The following is a 26,381-nucleotide window of genomic DNA, read 5'->3' as shown; positions in this document are numbered from 1 at the left end:
GCCCCGGTCTGATATCCCGGATCTAGGCTCAGATGTCACCTACCTGCAGTAGGTCGCTTAGTCTTTCGCACCTACAGAGTGCTATGATATAGCAGCGCAACAAATGAAGAGTATACTGGATAGAGATGGCTTGCCGCAACGCCGATATAATGAGTTCCGAACTAGACATAGTAGATCGGAGAAAAGCGGACTGGCGCAAAACACGCTCGCACACCTAACGAAGCCCATGCTCTTGCGTGTAGAACGATCTCATGATAGAAAAAGATCGACTCACATGCTTGAGATAGCCATGCCCGGGTTTTTGTGCTTGTAGTTGATTCAATTGGTCTGGGCGATGCGCCAAGCACAAAGCGAACCGTGTGGTTGGTGTTAACCACCATAAGATCAAGCTGGAGTGTATCGCTTCGACGCAGGAGTGAGATCCATTCTACACCACCCCCTCTCAACCCCCCCCCCCATAACGGCTTCCACCGCCCCCCTCCCCCAAGAATCCAACAGGAGTTGCCCGAGTTGCTACTAATTATCAACTGCCTTACTCCTATATGAAACTGTGAACCCCAAGAAGTCCACTGCGGATCGATCTGTCACTGTCAATAATGACAAATACACAGGGCTAATCCCAAAGATCTAAAGCTTGAAAGATATCCAACGTGTCGTTGCTTAGCCAATGCTCATCGAATAGTCATTGGACAAGACATATGACTAGTGTTTGTAAAGAGCTCCGAATCATCAACGAACAGTGCAGAACCGCGACTCGATCTGATGTTCGTACACCACGGCAATCTGTGGCATGAACAGCTATAGGCCAGTTATTTATGTCGAAAGGGATTGAAAGCTGACTAAAGTATTACAACGCAATGCAGTAACAGTTCATCTCCGCACAGAAGTACAGAGAGAGCAAGCCTTAGGCTGTGACGGCGGTCAGAACTTTCGTGTTATGTCGTGGAAAATGGGACCACAACGACAAGGATGGTTGATTGAATCGATGATTGGCTGCGGCATTAGAAACGGACGAATAGAAAGGAGGACGGGCGAGTTGCCTTTCATAGGAAAGCCGAGCTTATGGCACAGAATCTTCCATGCATGTTCTTGTCGTGCATTTCGAGATGGCCAATCGAGACAAGCTTAGGAGAACTCCTACACTGACCAAGCGGAGGTGCGGTGCGAAAGCGAAGCGGTATGACGCACTTGCATTCTTGGAAAGATAGCCTAGCCGCAAACCAGTGCGGTACTACCGCATTCATCAAATTGCTATAGATTCGGGCGTGGGATCGACTCTTTCGTTAGATCAGGCATCCTTCCCATGCCATGCTTGACACGAGTGCAGAGCAAATGCTGCAGGAAGTTGACAGGTCAAAAGCAGCAGCATGTTCAGCGACCCATGCCGAGAATCTAGGGCATGCATGGTCTTTGGGCAATATAAACACAGGATCTCCAAGACGAAGATCGTGCGTCCGTATAAACGAACGAAATGCCCGAGTCGTAGCTGTGAAGCACACTGGCAAAGCATTTCCACGACGCACCCTTCCTGATACATAGCAAGGCGCAGACGAAGGCGAGAAAATCGAGTCATGGATCTTCTGAGAGAGACAGACGACAGGGCGTCAAGATCGCATAATTTTCAGGACTGTTTGTAAAAGTAGTCGATGTTGATGTGGTAGTCAAGACCTCAGCCTTTAGACCATCCTTGTAGCGGGGTCCCCACCTCTTTAGGTGCAATTTTAGCAACCACTTTTTCAAACTCACCTTGAAAATCATAGTAATAGCGGGCAACATTTATACATCGTTGACACTGGCTCGAAAAAACTTCGATGAGCCATATATTTGCATAACTCGATCTCAAGACCAACAGTTTTGAGATCGGACTGTCCAATCACGCAATTTCTCGCCTCCGCAGCTTCTGCACGTTCAAGGACAATACATCCCATCAGCGTGAGGTCCGGCCTGACAAATCCGCATTGATGGCATTTCCTTACCAATGTCTGACTGCACTAGGCAGTGATGGTATTCTCGTTGCATCCAGGGGAGGTGGCTTATACACATTCAGCGCCGACGGGTCGCTTCTCTCATCATGGCAACACCCAAGCACCACCAAATCCGCAGAAAACGGGAAACGTGGCTTGGCGGAACAAGAAGATGGAGCGGCACATAAAACTGGCGAATCCGGTGAGCAAACATCGCCACCATCTAAGAGACGCAAGACGGAGTCGGAATCGGGGCAAGATGCTGAGGGAAAGGCCGTTGCGTCAGAAGTCACCGAGGGAACGGAGCAGGCTGCTGAGGCCGCTGAGCCAGAGCAGGATGGGATTGAAGGAGCAAAGAGCAACGGGCAAACGAAGAAAGGCAAGAAGAAGGCCAAGCCAACTGTGTCTCGACCCATCACACAGGAACAACCCTTGGTCGTTCTGGTGCGGGCAACTTCGGATGGAAAACACCTCGTCGCAGTAACGGGCCAGGACAAGACGGTTTGGGTATTCGAGCATCATGACAAGGGTCAGCTGAAAGAGCTCAGTCAAAGGTGAGGATTCCTCCGTCCACCATTGAGATGCAAACTACAGACCTGAGGGTAACTGACTACAACTATAGACAAATGCCCAAGCGCCCCAGCGACATCGCCCTAACCCCAGACAACACCAAAATCCTCGTAGCCGACAAATTCGGCGACGTCTACTCCATCCCCCTTGTCCCCTCCCCCCAAGGCTCTGATCCCCTGGCCTCCACCCCTCTAGCATCCCGCCCGGCCCCTCCCCGCAAAGGAGCCAACGCGCTGACGGTCCATTCAGCGCGCAACCTCAAAGCGCTCGAAGACCAAAAGCGACAGCGCGAAAACGGCGGAGGTGACGCGAGCAAAAAGGAAGGCCCGGACTTTGAGCACGAGCTCCTCCTTGGTCACGTCTCCATGCTAACGTCTATCGCCCTCGCTTCTTCTCCAGGGGGGAAGCCGTATATCCTCACCGGCGACCGCGATGAGCATATCCGCGTCTCGCGCGGCATGCCGCAGGCCCATGTCATCGAGACGTACTGCTTGGGCCACACATCCTTCGTCAACGCGCTGTGTCTCCCACAACCGGATGTCCTGGTCTCGGGCGGTGGGGACGATGAGCTCTATGTTTGGGACTGGTTGGCGGGTGTGTCGAAGAGCAAGGTCGACTTACTAGGTCCTGTTCAGGGGATCGTAGAGGATGCGCGCAAGGTTGCCGTCTCAGGGATTTATGCTCATGATCATGATGTTGTGATGGTAATTTGTGAACGGTAATCCACTGACTCTCAGCTACGGCTTTCTCAAGACTTGTATATGGCAACTAACTCGACTTCTGACAGTGTACCTGCCATCTTCATATTCAAACTCTCCGCGTCTCGTCTCGAGCTTGTAGAGACGCTGACTCTTTCCGGAAACCCGCTGGACCTTACCGTTATTCCCACCCCGGATAAGCCAGCGCGCCTGGTTGTAAGTGTCGACGTCAACCAGCCGCATGCCATTGCGAAGTCCAGTCTGGTGACTTTCAACAAAAATGGAGACAGCTGGGTGCCGTCGTCTGACTTCACGCCCAATGAAGTCGATGTTGCTGGGGGGTTGGAGTCGACACGGTCCGAGCTGGATAAGATACTCTACAATGTCGAGAACCTGCGAAAATCGGACAATGAGGAGGGCCAGGAGGGAGGCGATGCGCCCACGGAGGAGTTGAGGGAGGCAGGCCCGGTTGCCTCATAGCCTGGAGAATCAGAATCGTGAATACAGCTAATACATGTTACATGTACTAATGGCATAGTGCATGTCCTAACATAAGTAGAGTTGCAGAGCGCGCCTATTTGTTGAGCCGAACCCTACATTATCACATCGACTATAGTGGGCCCGGACGCACTACGACAAATCAAGCCCATCGGCATGCCGATAGTAGTCAATTGCACAAAAGATATGTCTTCCTATTCCTCTATCCCCTCTAAACGCCAGCTTGCAAAGCCTGATCTGGAAATGACGCGTCGTTCTGGAAGATATATGTGGAGAACTGCGATAAGGACAGACCCTCATTTAATTACCAGACTCCTCCAAGACCGTGCCACCCAGTCGGCGCCCGTTCCTTCTGTCGTCATAGCCGGGATGCACGCCGCAAGATTTGGCGAAGCCGTACGCATCACGCCGTAATGCTGTAGTATGCAAGTGATGCGCTGATATCATTCCGAATTCTCCAGAACGATACTTGTAGGCGTGTTCGTGAATCACCAGGGTGATCCGCCAATTAAGCTCTCCAGAGCTTACTGGGATGCGCATTGTACGCGTTCAGCATGTGGGTGACCGTCCTCATCCTCCTCATCCATACCACCGGCTCCACCGAAAACCCTGGCTTGGGACTGGTTATCGATATCTTCCAGATCGGCGGTGTCGGTCATAGCGTCCGGGGGAGGGATTGCCTGGGTAGCAGGCGATGGGAGGATCTTTCGGAGGGACTCAAAAGCATCCGCATCATCGGTCCAGTTTCGCTCGGGGAACTTAACGTTGAACTGGATGTACAGGTTGCCAAAATCGTGGTGTCTGGGCGACGGCATACCCTGGCCGCGGAGCATCTTTACCACATCTGCACGATTCGTCAGTCACAGTCGCCCATTTGAGTGTGGGGATAAAACATACCGGGGGCAATAGCTTCGCCAGGCAAGATATCAACGCTCAGCCATCTGTCGTCCAGGTGCTCAATGTAGATGGTGCCACCAGCCAAAGCAGTGACGAGCTCAATGTCAGCCTTGTAGAGCAAATCGTCCTCCTTTCTGGTGAAACGCGTATGGGGCTTCTGCTCGATCTCGAACACGACGTCTCCAGCTTGGACACCAGGAGACTGGTCACCCTCGCCGCGGAACTCGACCTTGGTGCCGCTTCTGACGCCACGGTCAACATGGACATGAAGCACCTTGCGATCCACGACGGTCTTCTTGCCGCTGCAGCCCTTGCATCGGTCCTTCTCCTTGATGATCTCCCCTTCTCCGTTACAGTCGGGGCACACAGTCTGGAAGCGCTGGATCATGGGGCCCATTTGACGCATCATGGTCTTCATACCATGACCATCGCAGCCGGGGCAGCGTCTAACTGCACCCTCCTTTCCACCGCGACCCTCACACTTGGGGCAGATGATAGATCGCTGGAGAGCAAGCTTGGAAATCTTGCCACGGTAGACGTCTTCAAGGGTGACCTTGTGAGTGTGGTGGATTGTGCGCGCCTTGGGCGGGCCACGATTCTGCATGCCACTGAACATGCCGCCGAGACCGCCGCCCAAGGAGCCAGATCCGAAGAACTGGGCGAACAAGTCCTCGGCAGCCATGCCACCGCCAGCACCACCTTCGAGGCCGGCTTCACCATATTGGTCGTAGACAGATCGCTTCTGGGGATCGGAAAGAATTTCGTAGGCATGTGAGATTTCCTTGAACTTCTCCTCAGCAGCAGGGTTGTGGGCATTCTTGTCTGTTGCGATCCATAATTAGCACAGGTGATTTACATGTCGCATGTCAATATAACATACCGGGATGGAACTTCAAGGCGCCGGTCTTGTATGCCTTCTTGAGCTCTTGCTCTGTGGCAGTTGGTGCAACCTAGCAGAAAGTCAGCCTCTAGTGAATGAATAGTATGTGAGAATAACCTGGCAAAGTGCAACATACGCCAAGAACGTCATAAAGCTTAGTTTCTTTGGCCATCTTGTCAGGCTGTGCGAAGAGTCGAGTTGAGTCTTCAGCGGCTCAAGGATACCAAATGCGGTATAGAGGGTTGGTGGTGGGAAAGTCCAGCGGAAGAGGTTGCGCAGTCGGACAAATCTTTTAGAACGGCTCAGGTCAGTTGATTGTCCAAAAAAAACATGATGCGTTGCGGCAAAAACAGAAGAGAGTAAATCGAAATGAAGGTAGTTGAGAATACCGTGCGATCACTGCGCCCTGTGAGGAAAGAAGGCTGGATACGACAGAATTGGCAGCGAACGTACCTACTTCAGTGATTAGAAAGATGACGGAGACAAGCCGTTGGCGCAAATCAACACTGTAATCTGTGATCCCAAGATTTCGAGGCAACTGAGGTTCAAGTCAGGAGTTCTTTGCGATCTGGGTGAAATATGGCTGGCCCTGATTGCAGAAAGTTCTAGGCAGAGAGGACCAAAACAGATTACTTGGAATGCGGCGAGCAGGGCAAGATGAAGATGGCAACCAGGCTTATTAGCAATCCTTGCGTCGCACTTCACGAAGTGTCTTGGGGGTGCAAATGCATCCACTTTCCGCCAAGACCATGTAAAAGGCTGAAATTTCATGCGCCACGGCCTTCCAATAGAAACCGATGGAATCGTGGCTTTCACAAGTCGCCTTAGGTACTCTTGGCGAAAGTTCCAGTATGATTTTTGCTGCATCAGCCTCACAGTTACTCCGCGCTACTCCGGACTTTGATAGGCTTATGCAAAAAGGACGTAGTATTTGTATTTGTTTTTGTTGGTCTTATCTACCCAATCGGGTCAGCGGGGGCTTTTGTACGTCATACAGAGTGTCCGCACACGGGCATTCTCACTAGATACCTCACTGGATCACCCTCACCCTCGCGCTCCCGATCTCTTTATCCTCAGGTAACTCATCCTGAATAACTCATGTAAACCTTTCATCCACAACGTCTACAGCAAGTAACTTCTCCCTGGTGCCAAACTCGCAATACCATAGTACTAGGCCACCCATAGCCTACGAGAGCCTCCGCCTAGGCTTCAAAGTGCTTCTTTCGATGTTACTATCGATGAGGTATTCTGAGTGAGGTGGAAGTGCCGAGGTAACTGGCTTGAGGTACTGGCCTGATCTGACAGCTGGAGTACTGGCTGGTTTGAGGTGCCCAACGTATCAGCTTGAAATGCTAGCGGGCCTCAAGCGTCTGTGTTCGACGATGACGGCCCTCCGCAGTAGAACAATGCTGCAGAAGACGATTTTGGTGCCTAGCAGACGAACGAGAAATGTGGTAAGTGACCGTCTACGGTGATGAAGGGCAGACAATCCTGTCTCAAACGCCAGAATCTGTTTATGTAGGTCCTGGCGGCTCAATTGGGTCAGGTGGATGGCCTTTGTATGCGATCCGGTGGTACCTTCCCAGCTAGTCCGGCTTCGGACTTACTATTTAAAGTCCAGGGACCAAGCGGGAAGCCGCGAGCACAGACTTCACCATCATTCTTTTGGGGACGAACACAGCACTGACCCATTTGGCCCTGTTTACAACAGAAATACTCCGCAGTGGAGTTGTGATGCAATTAGCGATACGTTTGCATTCCACCTCGCGGGTAGTGTATTTCTGCTACGAGTCGCCAGCCAATCAAACCTTACTATTTTATACCTACCTGGCTATTCACCACCACGAGCAACACAACTTAACATCGAGCAACTGAATGACTCAAAAAACTAATACAGACTTACAGTTGTCTACTTGTCGAAGTCCATTTGTCTCCATCTTCACAATACAACGAACACAACGAACACAGCAATTCTACGGTGACTAATGTACACCATACAAATGGCAGAGAACGACGGCCCACAGGCACAGATCAATCCCCCACAATCTGACTTTGACCAATTCACCGAAGCCTTGACCATTCTGCAAACTGAAGTATCCCGAATCGGCAATTTCGCACCTATACAACAAGGTCAGCAGCTGCAGACCCAGAGTGGGCGGCTTCAGATCCGAACCCAGCTGCTGCAAACTCAGGTTGCGCGAGCAGCTAGGCAACCTGATTGAGCAGAAGCATAGCCAGATCCAGCAGCTTGAAGAAAGCATAAGCAGTCGACTGACAATTGCTGAGACTCGTGTCCAAACCGGCAGAACGAGAGCAAGGAACGCACATCGATACGCTACGGATCGATGACGGGCCAATCTGCTCCCGCTCCAAAACCTCCGGACCGGGGCTCCCATCCCAAATTGTCCACGAACGGTTGCTGAGGTGAGGGACTCAAGTCAGACTGAGGCAACCGAATCCTTTAAGCTTTATTCGTATGTCCAGCTGACCTCCTAACTGATTAGAGGGGCGCTGTTGAATTCGAAATCTTTGGTTTATCATAACCAGCCGTACGAAGTCCACTATACGAGGTACGGGGTACATTGACAGGGTATCTATCTTAGACAGTGTTATCGCCGAGGCACGGCTACAGGCACAGTGTCCTCGTAGAGTACAGTTCATCAAAGTCTTCCGATTCAGCTATTGGTTTGTCTCACGCATTTCTTCCCCGAATGATGGTCGCAGCTTGAAACCTCGATTAGTCGACAATTGCCTGCATAATACCTGTCCAGCTTCAAAAAGTGCCGGCTTGGACAGCTTCCCATTCGCTATAACGATAGTGAAGCAGGTTGACTACCAGGACAGCCATAGCGCAAACGATTAACGACGGCACATTCCCAGTAATTCTACCAACCCATCCACCACCCATCATGGCACAACTCCTCCAGGATCTCATGTACTCATTCGGAAACTGCCTGAACTGCTTTCCAGGCTCGCCAACGCTCAAGATCAACAGCCGCTCGTTCAAAATCCTACGCCTCCTAGGCGAAGGCGGCTTCAGCTATGTATACCTGGTGCAGGACACTTCGACCGCGGAGCTGTTCGCGCTCAAGAAGATTCGGTGCCCGTTCGGGGCCGAGTCGGTGCAGCAGGCCATGCGCGAGGTCGAAGCCTACAAGACGTTCGCACACACCCCGGGCATCATCCACAGCGTGGACTACTCTATCGCAAGCGAGCGCAACGACCCAGACGCCAAGACTGTCTACGTGTTACTTCCTTACTATCGCCGGGGCAATCTGCAGGATATGATCAATGCGAACCTCGTCAACCACACAAAATTTCCAGAGAGGAAGCTCATGCTGCTGTTCCTCGGCGTGTGTCGCGCGCTAATGGCTATGCATCAATACCAGGCGCCGGCCGGCGGGGAACGCATGGAGATGGGCAACGCGAAGGCGGGCGAGGAGGATGTAGGAGTGCCCAAGAGCAAGAATCGGAGGAATAAAGCCGTTGCAGCTGCCGATGCAGACGACGAGACGGAACAGGCGAGGCCACTGATGATCGAGGAGCAAGTTGCGGCGCCGGGAGAGCGAAGGTCGTACACGCATCGAGATATCAAACCAGGCAAGAACTAGAAACCCATGCTTGACGGGAACAACAGGAGACTAATGATACAATCACAGGCAACATCATGATCGACGACGACGGCTCCCAACCCATCTTAATGGACCTAGGTTCCATCGCTATCTCCCCAATACCCATCACATCCCGATCCCAGGCCATCGCAATGCAAGACAAAGCTGCCGAGCACAGCACGATGCCTTACCGGGCGCCCGAGCTATTCGAAGTAAATACAGGCACCGTAATCGACACAAAAGTAGACATATGGTCCATGGGCTGCACATTATACGCATGTCTGGTGGGCAAGTCACCCTTCGAAATGCGCAGCGACGAGACGGGCGGCAGTCTAAGCATGTGCGTGCTCGGTGGAGACTGGCGCTTCCCCGACGAAGGCCGCCAGAAGAAGGGCAAGGATTCCGCTGTGCCGACGACGCCCGAAGAGGGTGCCATCAGCGAGCCGATACGCGAGGTTGTGAGGAAGTGTCTAACGGTCGAGCCCAACGAACGACCGGATATCGAGGAGTTAATACGCATGGTGGAGGATGTGGTGGAGGGTTTGCCGGAAGATGCCAGTGTATAGGTGGGGCGTGCGTAGGAAACTGTGAATTGGTACTCTGCATATCAATACTACGTGCCACATGTTGCTTGCTCGACTAGGCCCGGCCACGAAGCTGCGATAGCTACAATCATGGTTTTTGTTACGGACGACATCTTACATTAGTGTATTATTGAGTAAGACTTCACGTTTGCCTCATGACGTTACTTGTTGAAGATACCAGTGATGGTGGAAGTTGGAATATGAATATCGATTTGCAATCTCAGCATTCGAAGCATTTGATCAGTGCCCAGAAGTGCAAACAAATATATTACTGTCATTACATGGACCTCACGGACAGGCTGACTGTGTTATTCAACCGTTGGGAATAGAGAGTACTTTTGCAGGTGTGTATCGTACGGGCCTGGGTCTCCGGAGGTACTCATAGTACACTTCAACTTACGGGCAGAAACCGTCAATTCGTCGTTAATTAAAAGTAGGAAGTAAGTTATCGATTCAGCTAAGGAGCATCAAGTTCGTAACCACTTCAGAACCATCCCTTCTTCCAGCCTGAACATATGAGAAGTCCACACCAGAACAGAAGATGTTGTCATTCCGGCCAAGAACTCTCTGATGAAGCAAAATACTAAAGGCGCTCTCCCAATGCTGTGACTGAATGTGTGACAAGCTACCACAAGTTCAAAAGACGTTGATCGTCCAGGCCAAGCCTCGGCCCTTCCTTTCCCTTTCCCTTTCTTCCTTCCTTCGCCTGTTCAGAGTAGCCAGCAGTTCGCGTCGGAACGTCCCCCGCCGTGATATTTCCCGACGTCTGCGCCACTCCTTTTCCGAGTTGATGCCCGGCGGCCGTCCCTGCCACTGTGACCTGTCGTGTCCGTCTTCGACACCGTCGTCCCAGCATGGAGCATCCAGTCTTTGCAGGATTGTGGTTTCGCTTGGGTCCCAACTCTCTTGGAGGCCGGTGGTTCTTCAGTTGACCTTCTCTGCATGGTATGTGATGGCTGCGTTGCTTCTTTTCTTGATTGGCGGCAAGCATCTGGGCCAGAAGGGCTCGGTACTGCAGCTCGAGCTGCCCCAGACTGTCGGGCTTGGTGCCTATGCTGGGTCGTTGAGTAGGACGAGTAGGTTGGACTGCATTCTCAGTCGGGGAGGTTGTAGCATTGCCTGACGAGGAGGACATGATGATAGACATCAAGGTAGATAGCCCTCGGAGTATGGGCTGGCCTGGATTGATTTGGTAAGACAGGCCTATCCATATGCTGGGAAGGGCACCGGGTGGCCTTTCAACTAAAAGAACGATTGATGTGAGAAGGGTGTAAATAAGTCGACGGCGGCTTTAAATCCACGGTATAAGGGGGATTTGTACTTCCTAGCATAGCGGTCCCCCCTTGGCCGTTCATTATCGACAGTAAAATGACCGGCCAACAGTCTGGGGGTCCAGAACACATACACGAGGGAGCTAGATTAATCACACCGGAATTAGGATGTACGCTCTCTTTGTCAGCACGAGGTTTATGGGTGGTCTCGACCCGGTAATATAAGATACAGTACGCCGATTTACATGACAAAACAGAGCTAATGGCTAGACGCGTCTAACCCAACATACCACATGGACTGGACGAACCGGTATCCTCAAGGACGGAAATAATGTCCGATCACCATGACAGATTGCCATTGCATCGCCGAATGTGGTTCTCTTCTCGCCGAGTGCTGGGCATCTGACTGAGCAAATTTATGGTGAGGATTTGAAATACTGCAGCTACCTAGTTTAGCAAAGGCGGCTCTGACTGGGACAGGCGAGATAAACTTAGAAACCCTTACCCGCACAGTCGATACCTCGGGACAAACTGTGTAAGCTTCTCAAAAAGGCCACGCTTTTTACAGTGCGAATACGCAAGACTAAAAATTGATCCCGTTTCATCCACTATAACCAGACGGTACATTGGCAACCCTTCCAAATACTTTTACACTCAGACCTACCCACGGGACAATCCTATCCACTCATTTCTGAATAGTTGCGCCGCGGGCTGGCGGCATTCATCCCCGATGTGTGGTTCCTCGTGTCGTCGATTGGCCTCAAGACTTGTCAATCACGACCAGCGGCACCTCGTTGGTCTTCGGGGGATTCTGCAACCGCGATCCAGCAAGACCAGCGCATCGGGTCTCGCAAACACCAACCACAACCACAACCATGGCCGCCACCAAACATTTCACAGCAGCCGCCCCCAGAATGCTGCTGCCAAATCTAGCATCCCGGAAGTCAAGACCAGGGTCAGGAAGAAGAAAACCTCCCTCAAGCTAGAGGATCTGCCTCAAGGCCTCGTCCAGGCGGATGGGCCCCCGGTATTGGAGCCTCTGGACGAAGGTCCTGCGTACCCGACGGTGGTGCTGCAGGCCCATCGCAACATGCAGAGATTTGAGAACTGTGTGCTTTTGACCCGAGTAGGAGGCTTCTATGAGCTGTATTTCAGCCACGCAGAAGAGTACGGGCCGTTGTTGAATCTCAAGGTGGCCCAGAAGAAGACAACGGCCGGTCCGGTTCCGATGGTAGTTTCACCCCCTATTTCACTATTTCCATTTCTCATCATCAGCAACACCGATTGCTCAATTGCCATATTGTTTATGTCATGATGAATAAACCGAACCCTAGTCTGATGATCTCCGCAGGCCGGCTTCCCCTTCTTTCAGTTGGATCGGTTCCTCAAAACCCTGGTGCAAGAGTTCAACTGCTATGTTGCCATCGCTGAGGAATTCCCCAACGATGCAGGGGATAAGGTCAGTTCCAATGGCCTTATGCATGATAGGAAAGTGACGAGGGTCATCACGCCGGGCACACTCATAGATGAGAATTTCATGGACCCATATGCAAACAACTACATCATGGCCATTCATCTCGCCCAACCCATTGAGGTTGAGGGTGAAGTAGTCGATGAACCTGGTATTGCTGCAGCAGCATCTGACCAGGCTTCGCCTACAGGTGCTTCTATAGGTCTTGCATGGCTTGACATATCGACTGGACAGTTTTACACCCAGTCGACAACAATTGCCTCACTTTCTTCCATTTTATCCCGAATTGGCCCAAGGGAGATCGTGATCGACGCAACCCTGCAGTCTCAACCCGACCACATGTTGTTCTCCATCTTGACTGAAGACAAGAATCTGATCACCTATACACCCCATACAGAAACCCTCCCCACAGCTGAATGGACGTCCATGCTCGAGACAGAGATTCCAGCGCATACTGTGAGCAGCTTTACTCCGAACGAAGTCCAAGCCGGCAGTTTGTTGCTCCAATACGTGAGGGAGCGTCTCTTAGGCCTGAGCATGAAGCTTCAACCGCCAATCCGGCATGAAAGCATGCAAGTCCTCACTATCGATAAGAACAGCATGCGTTCCTTGGAGATCAAGCAAACCATGCGGGATGGTGCCTTCCGGGGAAGTCTACTGCACGCCATCCGAAGAACGGTGACCAAGAGCGGTGCCCGGCTCCTGAACGAATGGGTCAGCGCGCCCTCAACATCGCTAGCGACCATCTCACAAAGGCAAGACCTAGTGGAATATTTTATCAAACACCCAGATCTCCGCGATGAGGTTGTTCAACTGCTGCGTCGGAGTCACGACTCACAACGACTTGTCCAGAAATTCGCCTTTGGTCGCGGAGACCCAGATGATCTTGTCGGCCTGGCTAACACGGTCCGAGCAACCGAAGACATCGTCCAGCTACTTGCCACTGCCTCTTCCGAATCAGGTAAAAGCCCTTTCACATACCTGCTCGCACGTATCAACCTTGACTCCCCTTCGACCTTAGCCGACAAAATCCGCAATGCCATCGACGAAGACGGCATATCCGCCAAACACGAGCTCGAAGTCTCGGAAACCGCCACGCTGCTTTCTCTGGCCACTGAAATCGTCTCCGCCGAAGGCAACTCCGAGGACGCCGCCCTGCTTCCCAAATCCCCCAAGCTCACCAAGAAGGCCTCCTCGAAACCAACCTCGATTCGTGACCACTACGCCGACGACAACTTAACCTTCATGATGCGGGCCAGCGCCAGCCCAGGACTCCAAAGCCTACACGCCGAGCTCAACTCCCTCCTCGAGGAGAAAGAAACCCTATGTTCAGACCTCTCCACCCGCCTCGGCGTCGCGAGCCTCACCCTTCGCTGGACGCCGACACTCGGCCACATCTGCCACGTCAAGGGAACCAAAGACGTGCGCAAAATGAACGAAGTAGCACCCTCCACCTTCCAAGCCGTCTCCTCCTCCCGCAGCACCCGCGCCTTCCACGTGCCCGAGTGGACGCATCTGGGCCAGCGCATCCACCAAACCCGCTTCCAGATGCAAAGCGAAGAAACGCGCATCCTGTCGGACCTGCGCGGCCTCGTAGTCCTCAATCTCGTCAAGCTCCGCCGCAACGCTACTGCCCTCGACGAGCTCGATATCAGCACCTCATTCGCCCGCCTCGCGAGCGAACAAGCCCTCGTCCGCCCTTCCATGAACGACACCGTCTCGCACATCATCGTCGGCGGCCGCCACCCAACCGTCGAATCCGGCCTTCGCGAGTCGCAAGGACGCACTTTCACCGCGAACGACTGTCTCGTCGGCACGGCAGGGGAAGGCCGCCTCTGGCTCATCACGGGACCAAACATGGCAGGCAAGAGCACCTACCTGCGCCAAAACGCGCTCATCACCATTCTTGCGCAGACGGGGTGCTACGTGCCCGCGCATTTCGCCTCCTTGGGCGTCGTCGATGCCATTTTCTCCCGCGTTGGGTCCGCCGATAACCTTTACCGCGACCAGAGCACCTTCATGGTAGAGATGCTAGAGACGGCACAGATCCTGCGGAGCGCGACGCCGCGCTCCTTCGTCGTCATGGACGAGATTGGTCGGGGCACAACACCCGAAGACGGCGTCGCAGTCGCGTTTGCGAGTTTGTTTCATTTGGTCATGGTGAACAAATGCCGGGCTTTGTTCGCGACGCATTTCCATAGATTGGCGGAGCTAGTGGAGAAACGGGGGATGCATATTGCGGACGGAGGGTATGTCGAGACTTATTGTACGGATGTGGAGGAGGATGGCACGGGGAGTTTTGTTTATATTCATAAACTACGGAAGGGGGTCAATCGGCAGAGTCATGCATTAAAGGTTGCTAGGCTGGCGGGGCTGCCCGAGGCGGCTATTACGATGGCTAGGGAGATACTTGGGCAAGGGGTGGATGCAAAGTTGGATCACAAGGGAGAGACAAATACAGGCTCCATCGCAGAAGCTGCAAGATAAGAGAAGACAGGTTGCAATACAGAGTACGTTGGGCCTAATGGATTTCTATGAGTTAGCACTTTCTTCTCGTGTATAATATTTACTGTGTATAATGGTACAGGAATAATGAATGTTCTCATACGTGTTGTTATACATGGTATCATCAAAGAATGATCAGGGTTAAAAAGCTCTTGTGTTTATTTTAATCATCGAACATGTTGTGTTTGGTCAGGAAAATAGGAGAATAGGGGATAACTAACCATTTGATGCACACGCGTTCGTCCACATGTTAGCAGCAAATCACGAATTTTGCATCGAATTCTGGATTTGTGTTCGTCAGATTGGATGTTTTGCCATTGATCGTCAACATGAGATCTATGGACCGTCGGGGTTTTTGTGTCTAGATTTCGTAACTCATTCCGAAGCCCAGAGTCATCATACAACAACGCCATCAAGTCAGGGTATCTAGTCACTGTGAGGAGCAAGGTTAGCATTGCCCAGAGGAATGGAAAGCATGGGATCACGAACAAGAGACCACCGAAACCACCATCCTCCTCTTCGCTGTTCTCCTCGTCAGAGTCGGCCTTCTTCTCCTCGGCAGCAGCGGCGGTGGCAGAGGTGTCGGCGGCTCCCGCAGCAGGTGCGGCAGAGGCGTAGGCATCAGGGTTGGCGATACGGTCCTTAAGGGCCTCAACCTCGGGCCACGAGTACTCGGTCTCGATGGCAACAGCGAGAACGTTCTTGTAGCTGTTGACGAGGGAGTGCATGACGGAAGGCAGGGTGGGGAAGCCAACAGCGAGGGATATGCAGGCAATAGTGGTGACGGCGCTGGAGAAGGCCTTGAGCAGCTGCTCCTCGCCAACGTCGAGAACCTCGGGGGGGAAGCAGTTGCCCTGGTCGTAAACCTGAGAGATACCCAGACCGTAGGTGAAGGGCGAGATGTTCAGCATGTTGAGCAGGGTGGCCTCGGAAGGTCCAACCTTGGATCCGGCCTCAACGAGCTTCAGGTCGGTGGTGATTTCAATGGTACCACGGGCAATCTTGGTGGGGACACCGAGGGCCTGGAAGAAAGCGGTTTTTCCGGGCTCCATACCAGTGTTTCCAGCTGGGACGTAGACGTCACCGGGGGCAACGGCACCGGCACGGGCAGGCGCGGCGACCTTGTTGTCCAGGATCTTGTCACGGATGGTCTTCAGGTCGCCGTTGGTGAAGACGAAACCAATGTTGCCACGGACGTGGGGCAGGAGACGCTCATAGTCGGGCGCATCGGGGATGAAGGTCTTGAGGGCTCGGCGAACCATGGTGTTCTTGCCCATCAGGACGACAGCCTCTCCGCGGAGAGACTGTCGGATCTCGTGCATCTGCTGGGAGCTAACATTGTCGACGCTGTTTTTATGTCAGAAAAATGTCGCACCACTTCAGAAATGCGTCCCCCGAAGAGACAGATCAAGGGCCCACGTACGTGACGATGAAAACCGACTGGTATTCCTCGAGCAAGCTCTTCAGCTTGCCGAAGTACTCTGACTTGTTGCCCACCATTTCTTCTTTTTAATGAAGTTAGGACTTTAAGGGCAACGGTGATTGACCTGGTAGTTGGTGGTTTGGGGGGTTGTGGTTGAGAATAGTTGAGAATGCGCTGAACCAGATGAACCATTCAGGGAAAAATTCGGGTCCCAAAGCACTTTTGCTCATCGGTTTGTGGCAGCTACGAAGTAGGGCTTTTTGCGTGGCTCCACCTACCCATTGCTGATTGGCCGCTCACCGATTTACATCCGGAGACTCGACACCACTCTACCTACCCTTCAATCAGATTCTATGGCAGTTCGACCGTTCGACTCCCGTTGTCATGGAACATAATATTTGATGTAACGTTACTCTGACGTACGTTAGTTGATACGAATTGGGCATTTCGTCTCCTGGCTAGATCATGAGGTACAATGCATAAGAACATGGATTGAATCATCACAGTTCATCGTTATCCTTGATCGACACCGCGTCCTCAGAGCAAACAATCAAGTCCTTCGCTATCTCATCACGCTGCTCAATCCAGTGCTGCTTCATCATATGATACAATTTCCCAATCTTGGCTACTGAGAAGAGAGACCACGATATGTATACGGAGTTCCAAGCTTCAATAAGTTCATGCTTCGGCGCCGTATCCATGTGCTCGCTTCAGGCCGCCCCATTCATTCATTACTTCGTTCTTGCACTCCAATGAGCACCCAGACCCTCACTCCGAGGCTCTTAACTCTACTTCACACCTTCTCCCCCCCTTCACAGCTGCAATCTGTAGGTAGCGACCTCAAATGGCCTGAGGCTGATCAGGAAACTGCCGTCCTTATCCAACGCAATCTCCTCATCATCATCCTCGAGGACGTTGGTCTTCCAAACCTTCTTGACATCCCACATGCTCTTGATTGTGCCCTGGTTATGTCCACCCAGGCTGTCATAGATGCGGATGATGACGCTCTGACCCTTACGTCGGGGCAGCTCTCCCAACGAGACATCCTCGTCATCCTCCCCACGCTTGACGCAGTCGAGAATGAGGCTAGAGTCGCCAGTGAGTTTGACAGGATGCTCAGACATCATAGTCCTGACGTCTATGCATGACGGTGCAGACATGACCTTCAAAGGGTTGTTGAAGTTGTGGCCTGCACGGACTGTGGTAGCACCCAGGCTGCCCTGATGAGGGAGAATAGCCCAACGAATCTTATGCTTGCCCATGTCTGCATGTGCATCGGGGGCCTTGGGTGATCGCAGCAGCGACAAGCGCATCAAGTTGCCACAGGTGGCGAAGCCGTATTTGCTGTCATTGAGGATGGATACCCCATAGCCATACTCAGACAGATCGGCAAACTTGTGACAACAAACCTCAAACTTGGCCATGTCCCATGTGGTGTTGTAGTGGGTCGGTCGCTTGACAATACCGTACTGAGTCTCGTACGATGCCTCGTTGTTTCTGACTTCGACAGGGAACTCGACCTTGAGGAACTTCATCGTCTCGTGCCAATCGACCATGCTGGTGGCTTCAACGAATGATTGTTGACCTTCGAAAGCCGCAGATAAACTCAATGTTGTCTTGATAGTACTGAGATTGCTGATCTTCGTCTCGGTCACCACGCTGACACGGTGCTCCTTATCCTCGAGGATCTTGGTCTGACCACTGACAAGCTCCTTACGAGTGTCCAAATGGTACACCTCGACATCCCAGGCTTGCCAATACAAAGGCTTATCGTCGAAAATAACGAACTGATTTGCCTTGCCGCCCTTCGCAATCACTTCTCGGTTGGTCTTGCGGTCAATGAGGGAAGTCACGCAGCCATTTTCAACCTTGACGGACAGCTGGTCATTCTTCATGACGAAAACGCCCTTGCTGACCTCGTTAACGGTGACGGGCCTCTTGTTGCCCGCCTTGAGGGTCCGAACGCTAAGCATCGGTCCACTGCCGCAGGCAACTCCGTGCTCGGTGTCAGAAACGTCGACCACCTCCTTTCGGTGCCAAGGTAACGTGTTCAAAGCCACGGCGTCACCAAGGGAAGCAGGCTTCATCTCCGGGACTCCGAGCAGCTCGCAGATCTCTTTGAAGATAAGCTGGCCAATCTTGGTGATCTCCGCGTAAAGCTGCGGGTAATTAGCTCAAGTTCTCCGCGTGGTCGGATTTGTCTTACCTCGTCCGAATCATCGTAACACATCTCAATGGAACTTCCAGGCAGACAGTCGTGGAATTGGCAAAGGAGAATTGCCTCCCACATCTTGTCGAACTGCTGTTTAGGATACTTATAGGACTTATGTTTTAACGATGCAATCGTAGCAAGCAACTCAAGATCCTTCATCATGACCTCGGATCGTCGGTTATTGGACTTATTCTTGGCCTGGGTGGTGTAGGTTCCGCGATGGAGCTCGAAGTAGAGCTCGCCGTACCATGTGACCAGAGTGGAAGCCTTTTCCTCGAGCTTATCAAAGAACTGGTCAACGGTACTACCCATGTGAATACGAGGCAGCAAGCCGACCTCATCACTGATGCCACGGCAGCGACGCAGCTTTTCGATGTGCTGCCATGTGGGGCCACCTCCGCCGTCTCCCTTGCCGAAGACAAGCAGTGACGTGTGATCCTGATCCATGGACTTGTGCTGGGACATACTCCGCTTGACATCGCCAAAGTGAGCCTCAGCCGTATAAGTCTCGGCTGGTGGCATATGGCATATGACCTGGCTACCATCCAAGGACACCCAGTTGAACGTGGTATGGGGAAAGTTGTTGATGTTGTTCCAGCTGAGCTTCTGGGTGAGGAATCGAGTCATGCCGGCCAAGCGGCACAATTGAGGGAGTTGGCTGGAGTATCCAAAAGTGTCGGGAAGCCAAAAAGTCTGACAACGTTCGCCAAAATGGCTCTCGAAGAAGCGCTGACCGTACAGGAACTGACGGACCAGCGATTCTCCACTTGGCATGTTGGTGTCGTGTTCAACCCAGCTGCCACCAATAGGGTGGAATTGGCCATCCTTGACCTTCCGCTTGACACGATCGAAGACATAGGGGTAGTACTGCTTGAGCCACTTGTACTGCTGAGCCTGCGAGCAAGCAAAATTCAGCTCCGGGTAGCGCTCCATTAGGTCACACTGATTCGACCATGAGCGTGCAACCTTGCGTTTGGTCTCTGCCCACGGCCACAGCCAGCAGGTGTCGATATGACAATGCCCAATACCGTAGACTTGAGGTTCGGTGTCGCTATCATAAACCTTGGACGAGTCAACGTTGGATCCGATGTAGTCGCGCGCGATCTTGCGGCACTCCTTGATGGATTCCTTGTCGCCCAGCCGGTAGTTGTCAATGATCTTGGTGACGACATTGAGAGCCTTGTGTTGCTGCCAAGAGTCCTCGGGAAACTCTCTGGCGGCATCGCCAATGATCCAAGTATCGATCCAAAGCTGACGAGCGTCCATATTGACGGCACAGATGTCGGCTTTGATCAGCTGGAAGTGTCTGTTGGGGTCGGGGGGTTGGATACTGTCACCACCAGGGGCATTGCCAAACATGCCGTTGCATGCCATCTCAATGTAGATGGTGTGCTCTTTGCCGTCACGGAAAGAGTTCGGCAGGATCCACTCGACACGCTCACCGTTGCCCGTCAAACCTTGAAGCGGCTTTCCATCCTCAGTCCAGACCATGCCCTCGTTGTTGGCGTCCCATTGGAGCTCCAGGTGCTCCTTGTCGCACAACTCAGACGGGACCTTGAGAGTGACTTTGAACCAATGGGTCGACCAAGAAGGACCGAAAGCATCACCGACTTTGGCCGGTGAATACTGTCCCTTCATGGCATCTTCGAAACTTGGTCGGGAGAGGCCAGGCGCGGCCCAGGACCAGAGTTTTACATCGGACGGGCCAGATGCGACACCCTCGTACATCATGGCAAGTAGGTTCTGATTTTCCCATTGTCCTCTAGAGTAGAATTGGTTGATCCTGTCCTTGTAGAGCTTGCTGATTCGCTTGCCGACGGGACCCGGTGCCTGCGCCGGATAGCTTGCTATCGCCGCGCTGGCTGAGGCGCTCTTCGGTTCCGTTCTTTCGCCGCCCATGATGTCTTGCAGTGTGGGTGCTTGTTGGAGGATCGTTTTCAGGATGTTGTCCGCCACGGTCAAGTCGCTGTGGTGGTCGCTGTTGAAATGAGGCTTTGATCAGCTTGCCATGCAAAATCAATGTTGAGGTGTTGGACTCGACTCAGCCAAACCAATCAATTGGGGTCGAGAAGAGGGTAAAGATAGTATCGTATGACGATGGAAAGGTCATAAGGTGCAGCTCTGAGATAATAAGTATGAAGGGGTGCACGTCAGCTGGGGGAGCTCGGGGCTGCCAAGCAATCGAAACGCAGCATGCGGGGGACCTGCAGCAGTGCACTGCGGGGAGCGCTAGGCCTGTGATGGCAGTGTGACGTTACTAGGAGAATGGGGAAAATGAGGCCGGGAAGAGTGTACAGAATTCGTCAAATAGTCCAGAAAACATGCCAATAACTTACCACATTTTGGAACCGGGGCAGCTGGACGTGCTAGAAGATGGCAGAGGAACGGTATTTTGATAGGCACGCGGTCAAGTTCATCGGCTGTGGATGAAAGGTGTCGGGGCGTAGGTCAAGGTTTAGTAACGAAAGGGTTGATATCCAGAAGAATGAGGGTTGACGAGTTGAAGATACGGAAATGAGGAGAGGGTTCACGGGTCGAAACGAAAGATTTGAAGACGGTGAGATTAAATACAGCCAACGGCAGACGACGAAAGTGACGTCCATGTAGCCAGGTGAATATAACCCAGAGAAACGTCAAATGGGGGCATGACACAACTGAGCAGTTGCGAGCTTTACTTTGGGGAAAGCACGGCTTATAAACTATCATCCTAAGTTTCAATTATGGCACGCCTCTTGATCATAGCAATCAATTTGAAAGGAAGGCGCGAAAAGGGAAGGAGCCAATAGCTAGCGTACAGTCATTAAACTTCTGCGAAGAACCCTTTCATGTTGAATTGTTCTGTGAGTCGAGAAGTCCTTGAGTATGTGTACATTGTCATTAGTCTGATATGAAGGGATTAGCAGCGCATATATCCCAAAGCATCTCCGTCGCTAGACACGTGCTCAGTCTACTTACCGAAGAAGGAAAACACGCGCACGGCTTATATGTAACCCATAGGCAAATTCGAAGTTGAACTTCAAGAACCTCGTTGATGGGTAATCATGCATTGATTGATTCTACTACTGTATTCATTCACGCGGACCTCGCCGGTGGCCTCTCTCCCCGCATGCAGTTCTCATCATCCACCTCTCAGTGACATAACATTACTTCCTAGTGCGCGCCCTATCCTCAACCCTCGCCAACACCATCCCATCTGCCGGTGTGCATACAATGACCGGAAGAAGGACGCCCCCTCCTGAGCTGCCCCTCCCTCCAACCCAAAAAAAAAGCGTGGCGTGGCTTAATTATATACTTCGAAAGTAGAAAAGGTCGAAAGTCGAGTGGTATCATCGCTCAGAAGCAAAAAGGTTGGTTGTTGTCGTGTCAAGTAGGCAAATAGAACAGGCAACAAATGCAGGTGGTTTGGTGTTCTTGGCGCTATCCTCACGCCCCGTCTCATGGCAATGCTCTAATAACGGCATGTAGTCTTCCATTACCTCGTGAATCCATGGCAGTAATTGTGCGGATTAGATATTAGAATGCGTCCTCCAAAGGGCAGTCGATGCTTTCGTGGCCGTCGCGCTCGCACAGCGCACACCACTTCTCTGGATCGATGACACCGCTGTCCTTTCCTGCCAACGGCCCGGAGTCGGTTGGGTTGGGCAAAATTTTGACGTTCGTTGGCGCCGGCACACTCGCCGGAGTAGGCTTGACCGGTGTTAGAGGACGAGGGATAAAGTCGTCGTCGTCACCACCAGGCACATTGAGGTTCGTGCTAACCTCCGGAGCGGGATCTGGGCTAGTCACGGCTGGCAGCGAACTGCTCTTCTTCTGGTCTCCAAACATGTTTGTACAAGTGAGGATATCGTGGCCTCCGGTCTCGCAAATCTCGCACCAGAGTGTGCTACTCTCGGTGACGGAGGAATAAGCATCGCTCTCAGGCATGGTATCCAGGGTGGCCACGCGCTTATGTTCGGGCGATCGAGGCTCACGCGCAAGGATGACCGTTCCCTTGGAGTCACGGTATGATGACCGATCGCCGGTGCTGCCTATGGTCAGAGAGCTGATGCGCTGAGCCGAAGTAGCGCTTCCTCGGCGCAGGGCCTCGACCTCTCGCTCCAATTCCTCCTCCCGGGAGTTTTTGTTGTCAACCAGGGCCCGAAGCTCGTGGACTTCCCTCTCAAGCTTCTCTCTAGCCATGCGAGTCTCAATCGATTCAGGCCTGGATTTGGTGAAAGACAGATTGCGCTGTAGTTGCGTTGGTGTCCTGTCTGGGGAGTCGGTGCCCGGAAGGGAGTCTCTGCTAAGAGAGTGAATGATAGCTTTGAGACCCCTAATCTCATCCTCTTTCTTCTCCAGCTCCTTCGAAACATCCCCTCCATTAGCAGTTCCGTTCGCGGAAGCCGAAGCCTTCTCCCGCTCCCTTCTCAGCTCCGATCGGGTTCTCTCGACTTCACCTCGCAAGAACTCAACCTCGCCGCGCGCCTCAGCTTCACCCCGTCGAGCGTCCTCCAAGCCTTCCTCGAGCTCTTGGACCAGCTCTTCTAGTTGTTTCAGCTGGCGCGCCACACTGTCCACATCGTCGGCCCGATCTTGGTAATCATGAATCTCCTGTTCGAGTTCCCGAATCCTGGCATCATAAACTCGCTGCGTCTCAGTACTGGCCATCTCTAATGTATCAATAGTACTGCGGAAGTCGGCTCGATGGGCATCGAACTCTGCAGTGAGCATAGCGATCTTTTCGTTCTTCTCTCTTAGCATCGCTCGAAGTTGTGAAGTGTCCTTGTCGGGGTGGCTGTCGGAGCGTTGTCGTCCCATATCTGAATGCTCCATAAGCGAAGTCAGCTCGGTCACGCTGCTTTCCATCTCAGCAAGGGCTGAAGCTTGTTCCTTCAGTTGCCGGTCTCGATCCTCGAGCTGTGTTTTAAGCCGTTCGATTTCCTCCTCATTTGCATGGGCAGCACGCGAGGCTGGACGCATCTTCAAGCTCGCGATAGACCCAATACTTCCATTCGTCTGCGTGTGGTTTACAAGCGGCATCGGCTCATCGTCGTCGAAGTTCATCGGTCCAAGTGCAGATGCGCTTCTAGGAGCTACGCTAGGCTTCCGGTCTATTCTGGATCCCAATTTATTGGGATCGCCAGCAGTGCCACGCACGCTTTGTGCGAATTTGTTATTGAGAGAAGGACTTCCATAGCGAGGCGGTCCCTTCGTAGCTGGAGTTGCGATGGTCGGTCGTGTAGCAGGGTTTAGCTGGAGTCGGCGTACAGGCGATTCGGGTCGCGGCAGTGATACTCTAGGTCGCTTTCCGGCGGGACTCGTCGCTCTGCCTGGGCCCATGGATTTACTGAACTGTGGTATTGATGGGGTCGGAGGGGTGAAGTTGGTGGTATTTTGGCTGGCAATCTTCAACGCACTTGAAGCACCTGCAGATGAAGAAGCACGCTTGAAAAGCTTCGAGACGGGCACAAAGATGCCGGCGCCGGGCGTATGAGTCGTGAAATAAGATACGCTGCAGAAGATGGAAGTAAGTAAGGGATGGCGGATTCGACGAGGCGGATCTTGCTTGGCTTACCCGTCAACGTCGCCGCTATTCTTGCCACGTCCTGCGAAATCCGAGTGCAGCTCGACGCCAGCAAATGTGCCCTTCCTCCCGCCCACCGAACCAACAAATCGGATGGTGCCGTACATATTGCCGGGCACGTCGACAGTGTCGCCAAGAGCGAAATCGTCACCCGCGCCTCCTCTCCCCGGCGTCAAGGGCGCCATTCTGCGCGGCGATGTTGGACTCTCGTTCAGCACACTATGGGCGTAGCTTTCGCTGTCATCGGGAATGGCGGCCAGCGAGCCAGGTGTCAATGCTGCGTAGGAAGCTTTGCGCGCAAGGGCCCCAGCGCTGGGAGTTAGTCGGGAATGTGCCGTGTAGAGCGAGTTGAGGTTGGGCGTCGATGCTGAGCCAATGCCACCGGTGCCGGGGTTTTTAGACCTAACAAGTTGTTTCGGCTGCCTTTGTTGCAGAGGCGTTGCGGTTGGAGACATGGTGTGCAGCTTCTATTTTTGCGGCCGATTTGTTTTCATCCAATCCACTTGCGCCAACCCAAAAAGTGGTCGCGACAACGGACCCCGAAAAACCCGTAGTTCGCGTGGTACACGTTCGCGCTATTGCCCGCTTTCCGTCAAATATTCTGCAGTTACTAATGAAACCAGACCTGTCTACGCGACAGGAAAGGAGACATTTCCTTGAAGGGACGACCGGAGAGTTTTAACTAAGAGCGACTTTGGTCTTCGGATCAGGGCCGATCCCTTGAGTCCGAGAGAGTGTGACAAGGTATGGCAATGTTGAATACCTGTGAGTATGAAATGGATTGGTCGATGAAGGAGTTGTTAGGACTGGAAAGGCCAACAAGACTGATGGGAAGGAGCGAAGGTTTCTTGTGTTTGCGTGTCAAGAAATTGCAGCAATGGATGCATAAATTGCGAACCAGGTCAAGGGCAATACTCCTGAGTGCTCAATGGTGACAGTGTAAAAATATTCCACGAACTTTGCTTCGATGCAACCTATGAATGGGATAATGGTTAACGGCGCTGTCTGGATGGATGCCTTGCCGGGGTTGTGAGCTTGGGATTAAGTACTGTGGCAGTACTTCAGCCAAAGCGTTAGTGGTGTTTTTATGCCAAAGGGGCAATTCGAAATGTATCACATCGATGGTAAAAGAAAGAGTGTCTCAGGAATTCTGAAATGTTGTTTCTGTTATGGGAAACCCCTCTCGTATTATTTTGTATCGAGAGTAAACATGATGACATGTTCTATCCAATCTGCAGGGCTTGTTCAGTGAAATCCGTCCTGCAGCGCAACTCTGGGGTTTCAGCACCTGGAAGCCGTTAAACGCCAACCCAATGTTTACACAGTTGCTGAACATAGAGCCGGTGGGTTTGTCCTTTGATATGGACGAATGCTATGTCACCAAGTGGTCGTCTTGTACATATGGAAATTACACAACTGTGGCTTTCGGGGAGCGACTGCAACAACAGATGACAATCTGTACGAAGAAGGTCTTCTATTGGCGGCGACTGACCTTGCATGTTGACGGGGTTGCAGCACACTAGCGCAGTGCCCCCTAGTGCACAGCCCCAGAATTATTTATTTACTCTAGCAACGAACATCAACACCGGTAGCAAATATCGATCAACTGGAAGCCCTTCGGCGTAAGGTCTCGGAGTGCTGGCCGAAGTCCATCGAAAGGCTGCTCGGAAGATGTCCCAATTCCAGCACTAGCATTCATTTCTATGACTCTAAAATCTGTAGCAAAAATCCCCGAAGCGGTTAGAGGCTTCGAGGCTCCCTTCATTACGTCAGTGCGCATATTCGTGTCCACGGCCCACGAATGTTTGCCCTAGCAGCAAGCGGGGCCACCATGCCTCCTAGGGTAATCCTAGATTATGGTCTTGGCGCTAACCAATTCAACCTAACTGAGATCCTGTTGTTTACTACGAAGTATATCCTCATTTAATTCTTTTGTATTTTGTATTAGAACCCTTTATGCTCTGAACTCTCACTCTATGGATTAGCCGAGATGTAAAATATCTGCAGCACTTAACGTTGTCCCCCAATGATATCCTCTGTGCCAAATAGAAGCTTTCAAAACCGATGCCCACATCCTAGAAAATATTGTCAAAGAAGCCAGAAGTTCCCTCCTCGAGCGGTACATTCCCATTGGCATCTGGCCTGGTATATTGCTTGGTGTATTGCGTCCCCAGGATCCTCGTTGAGAGCGTTCAATCTTCCGGGTGCACTATGGAACATATGCACGCAAGCGC

General features: G+C 52.4%; 9 protein-coding genes across 9 annotated transcripts; 4 read left to right on the top strand and 5 right to left on the bottom strand.

The window, feature by feature from the left end:
- Nucleotides 1-1,961: 1,961 nt before the first annotated feature.
- Nucleotides 1,962-3,712, top strand: BCR38DRAFT_350267 (uncharacterized protein; the record flags this gene model as incomplete). Its single annotated transcript, XM_040856552.1, has 3 exons — nt 1,962-2,518; nt 2,587-3,252; nt 3,322-3,712. The coding sequence occupies 3 exons, from the start codon at nt 1,962-1,964 to the stop codon at nt 3,710-3,712; spliced, it is 1,614 nt and encodes a 537-aa protein (XP_040712623.1).
- A 542-nt stretch (nt 3,713-4,254) lies between these two features.
- On the bottom strand, nt 4,255-5,679 carry BCR38DRAFT_350583 (DnaJ domain-containing protein; the record flags this gene model as incomplete). The annotated part of the gene is made up of 4 exons (XM_040856573.1): nt 4,255-4,574; nt 4,628-5,449; nt 5,508-5,577; nt 5,644-5,679. 4 exons carry the CDS (start codon nt 5,677-5,679, stop codon nt 4,255-4,257), a joined length of 1,248 nt encoding a protein of 415 aa, XP_040712622.1.
- Nucleotides 5,680-7,444: 1,765 nt separating this feature from the next.
- Nucleotides 7,445-8,200, top strand: BCR38DRAFT_55521 (uncharacterized protein). The gene is made up of 3 exons (XM_040865469.1): nt 7,445-7,637; nt 7,794-7,931; nt 8,012-8,200. Exons 1-2 carry the CDS (start codon nt 7,493-7,495, stop codon nt 7,928-7,930), a joined length of 282 nt encoding a protein of 93 aa, XP_040712621.1. The 5' UTR covers nt 7,445-7,492; the 3' UTR covers nt 7,931; nt 8,012-8,200.
- Nucleotides 8,201-9,771, top strand: BCR38DRAFT_55522 (kinase-like domain-containing protein). Its single transcript, XM_040865470.1, has 2 exons — nt 8,201-9,107; nt 9,167-9,771. Exons 1-2 carry the CDS (start codon nt 8,417-8,419, stop codon nt 9,682-9,684), a joined length of 1,209 nt encoding a protein of 402 aa, XP_040712620.1. The 5' UTR covers nt 8,201-8,416; the 3' UTR covers nt 9,685-9,771.
- Nucleotides 9,772-10,050: 279 nt separating this feature from the next.
- Nucleotides 10,051-11,408, bottom strand: BCR38DRAFT_444206 (uncharacterized protein). Its single transcript, XM_040860925.1, has 3 exons — nt 11,264-11,408; nt 11,024-11,116; nt 10,051-10,944 (listed from the first exon to the last, which is right to left on the bottom strand). Exons 2-3 carry the CDS (start codon nt 11,103-11,105, stop codon nt 10,328-10,330), a joined length of 699 nt encoding a protein of 232 aa, XP_040712619.1. The 5' UTR covers nt 11,106-11,116; nt 11,264-11,408; the 3' UTR covers nt 10,051-10,327.
- A 197-nt stretch (nt 11,409-11,605) lies between these two features.
- On the top strand, nt 11,606-15,117 carry BCR38DRAFT_444204 (muts domain V). The gene is made up of 2 exons (XM_040860924.1): nt 11,606-12,204; nt 12,325-15,117. The coding sequence occupies exons 1-2, from the start codon at nt 11,704-11,706 to the stop codon at nt 14,929-14,931; spliced, it is 3,108 nt and encodes a 1,035-aa protein (XP_040712618.1). The 5' UTR covers nt 11,606-11,703; the 3' UTR covers nt 14,932-15,117.
- Nucleotides 15,118-15,230: 113 nt separating this feature from the next.
- BCR38DRAFT_444200 (ribosomal protein L10-domain-containing protein) lies at nt 15,231-16,557 on the bottom strand. Its single transcript, XM_040860923.1, has 3 exons — nt 16,373-16,557; nt 15,439-16,296; nt 15,231-15,382 (listed from the first exon to the last, which is right to left on the bottom strand). Exons 1-3 carry the CDS (start codon nt 16,447-16,449, stop codon nt 15,376-15,378), a joined length of 942 nt encoding a protein of 313 aa, XP_040712617.1. The 5' UTR covers nt 16,450-16,557; the 3' UTR covers nt 15,231-15,375.
- Nucleotides 16,558-16,715: 158 nt separating this feature from the next.
- On the bottom strand, nt 16,716-20,726 carry BCR38DRAFT_398339 (glycosyl hydrolase family 38 domain-containing protein). Its single transcript, XM_040857688.1, has 2 exons — nt 18,579-20,726; nt 16,716-18,531 (listed from the first exon to the last, which is right to left on the bottom strand). The coding sequence occupies exons 1-2, from the start codon at nt 20,481-20,483 to the stop codon at nt 17,185-17,187; spliced, it is 3,252 nt and encodes a 1,083-aa protein (XP_040712616.1). The 5' UTR covers nt 20,484-20,726; the 3' UTR covers nt 16,716-17,184.
- A 1,371-nt stretch (nt 20,727-22,097) lies between these two features.
- BCR38DRAFT_350602 (uncharacterized protein) lies at nt 22,098-24,602 on the bottom strand (the record flags this gene model as incomplete). Its single annotated transcript, XM_040856580.1, has 2 exons — nt 22,098-24,075; nt 24,139-24,602. 2 exons carry the CDS (start codon nt 24,600-24,602, stop codon nt 22,098-22,100), a joined length of 2,442 nt encoding a protein of 813 aa, XP_040712615.1.
- Between the last annotated feature and the right edge of the window lie 1,779 nt (nt 24,603-26,381).

This window comes from Pseudomassariella vexata (assembly GCF_002105095.1).
Source record: "Pseudomassariella vexata strain CBS 129021 chromosome Unknown BCR38scaffold_12, whole genome shotgun sequence".
NCBI classification, from domain to species: Eukaryota; Fungi; Ascomycota; class Sordariomycetes; order Amphisphaeriales; family Pseudomassariaceae; genus Pseudomassariella; species Pseudomassariella vexata.
The sequence above is the reverse complement of the archived record's forward strand: the minus strand, read 5'-3'. Positions and strand labels throughout refer to the sequence as shown.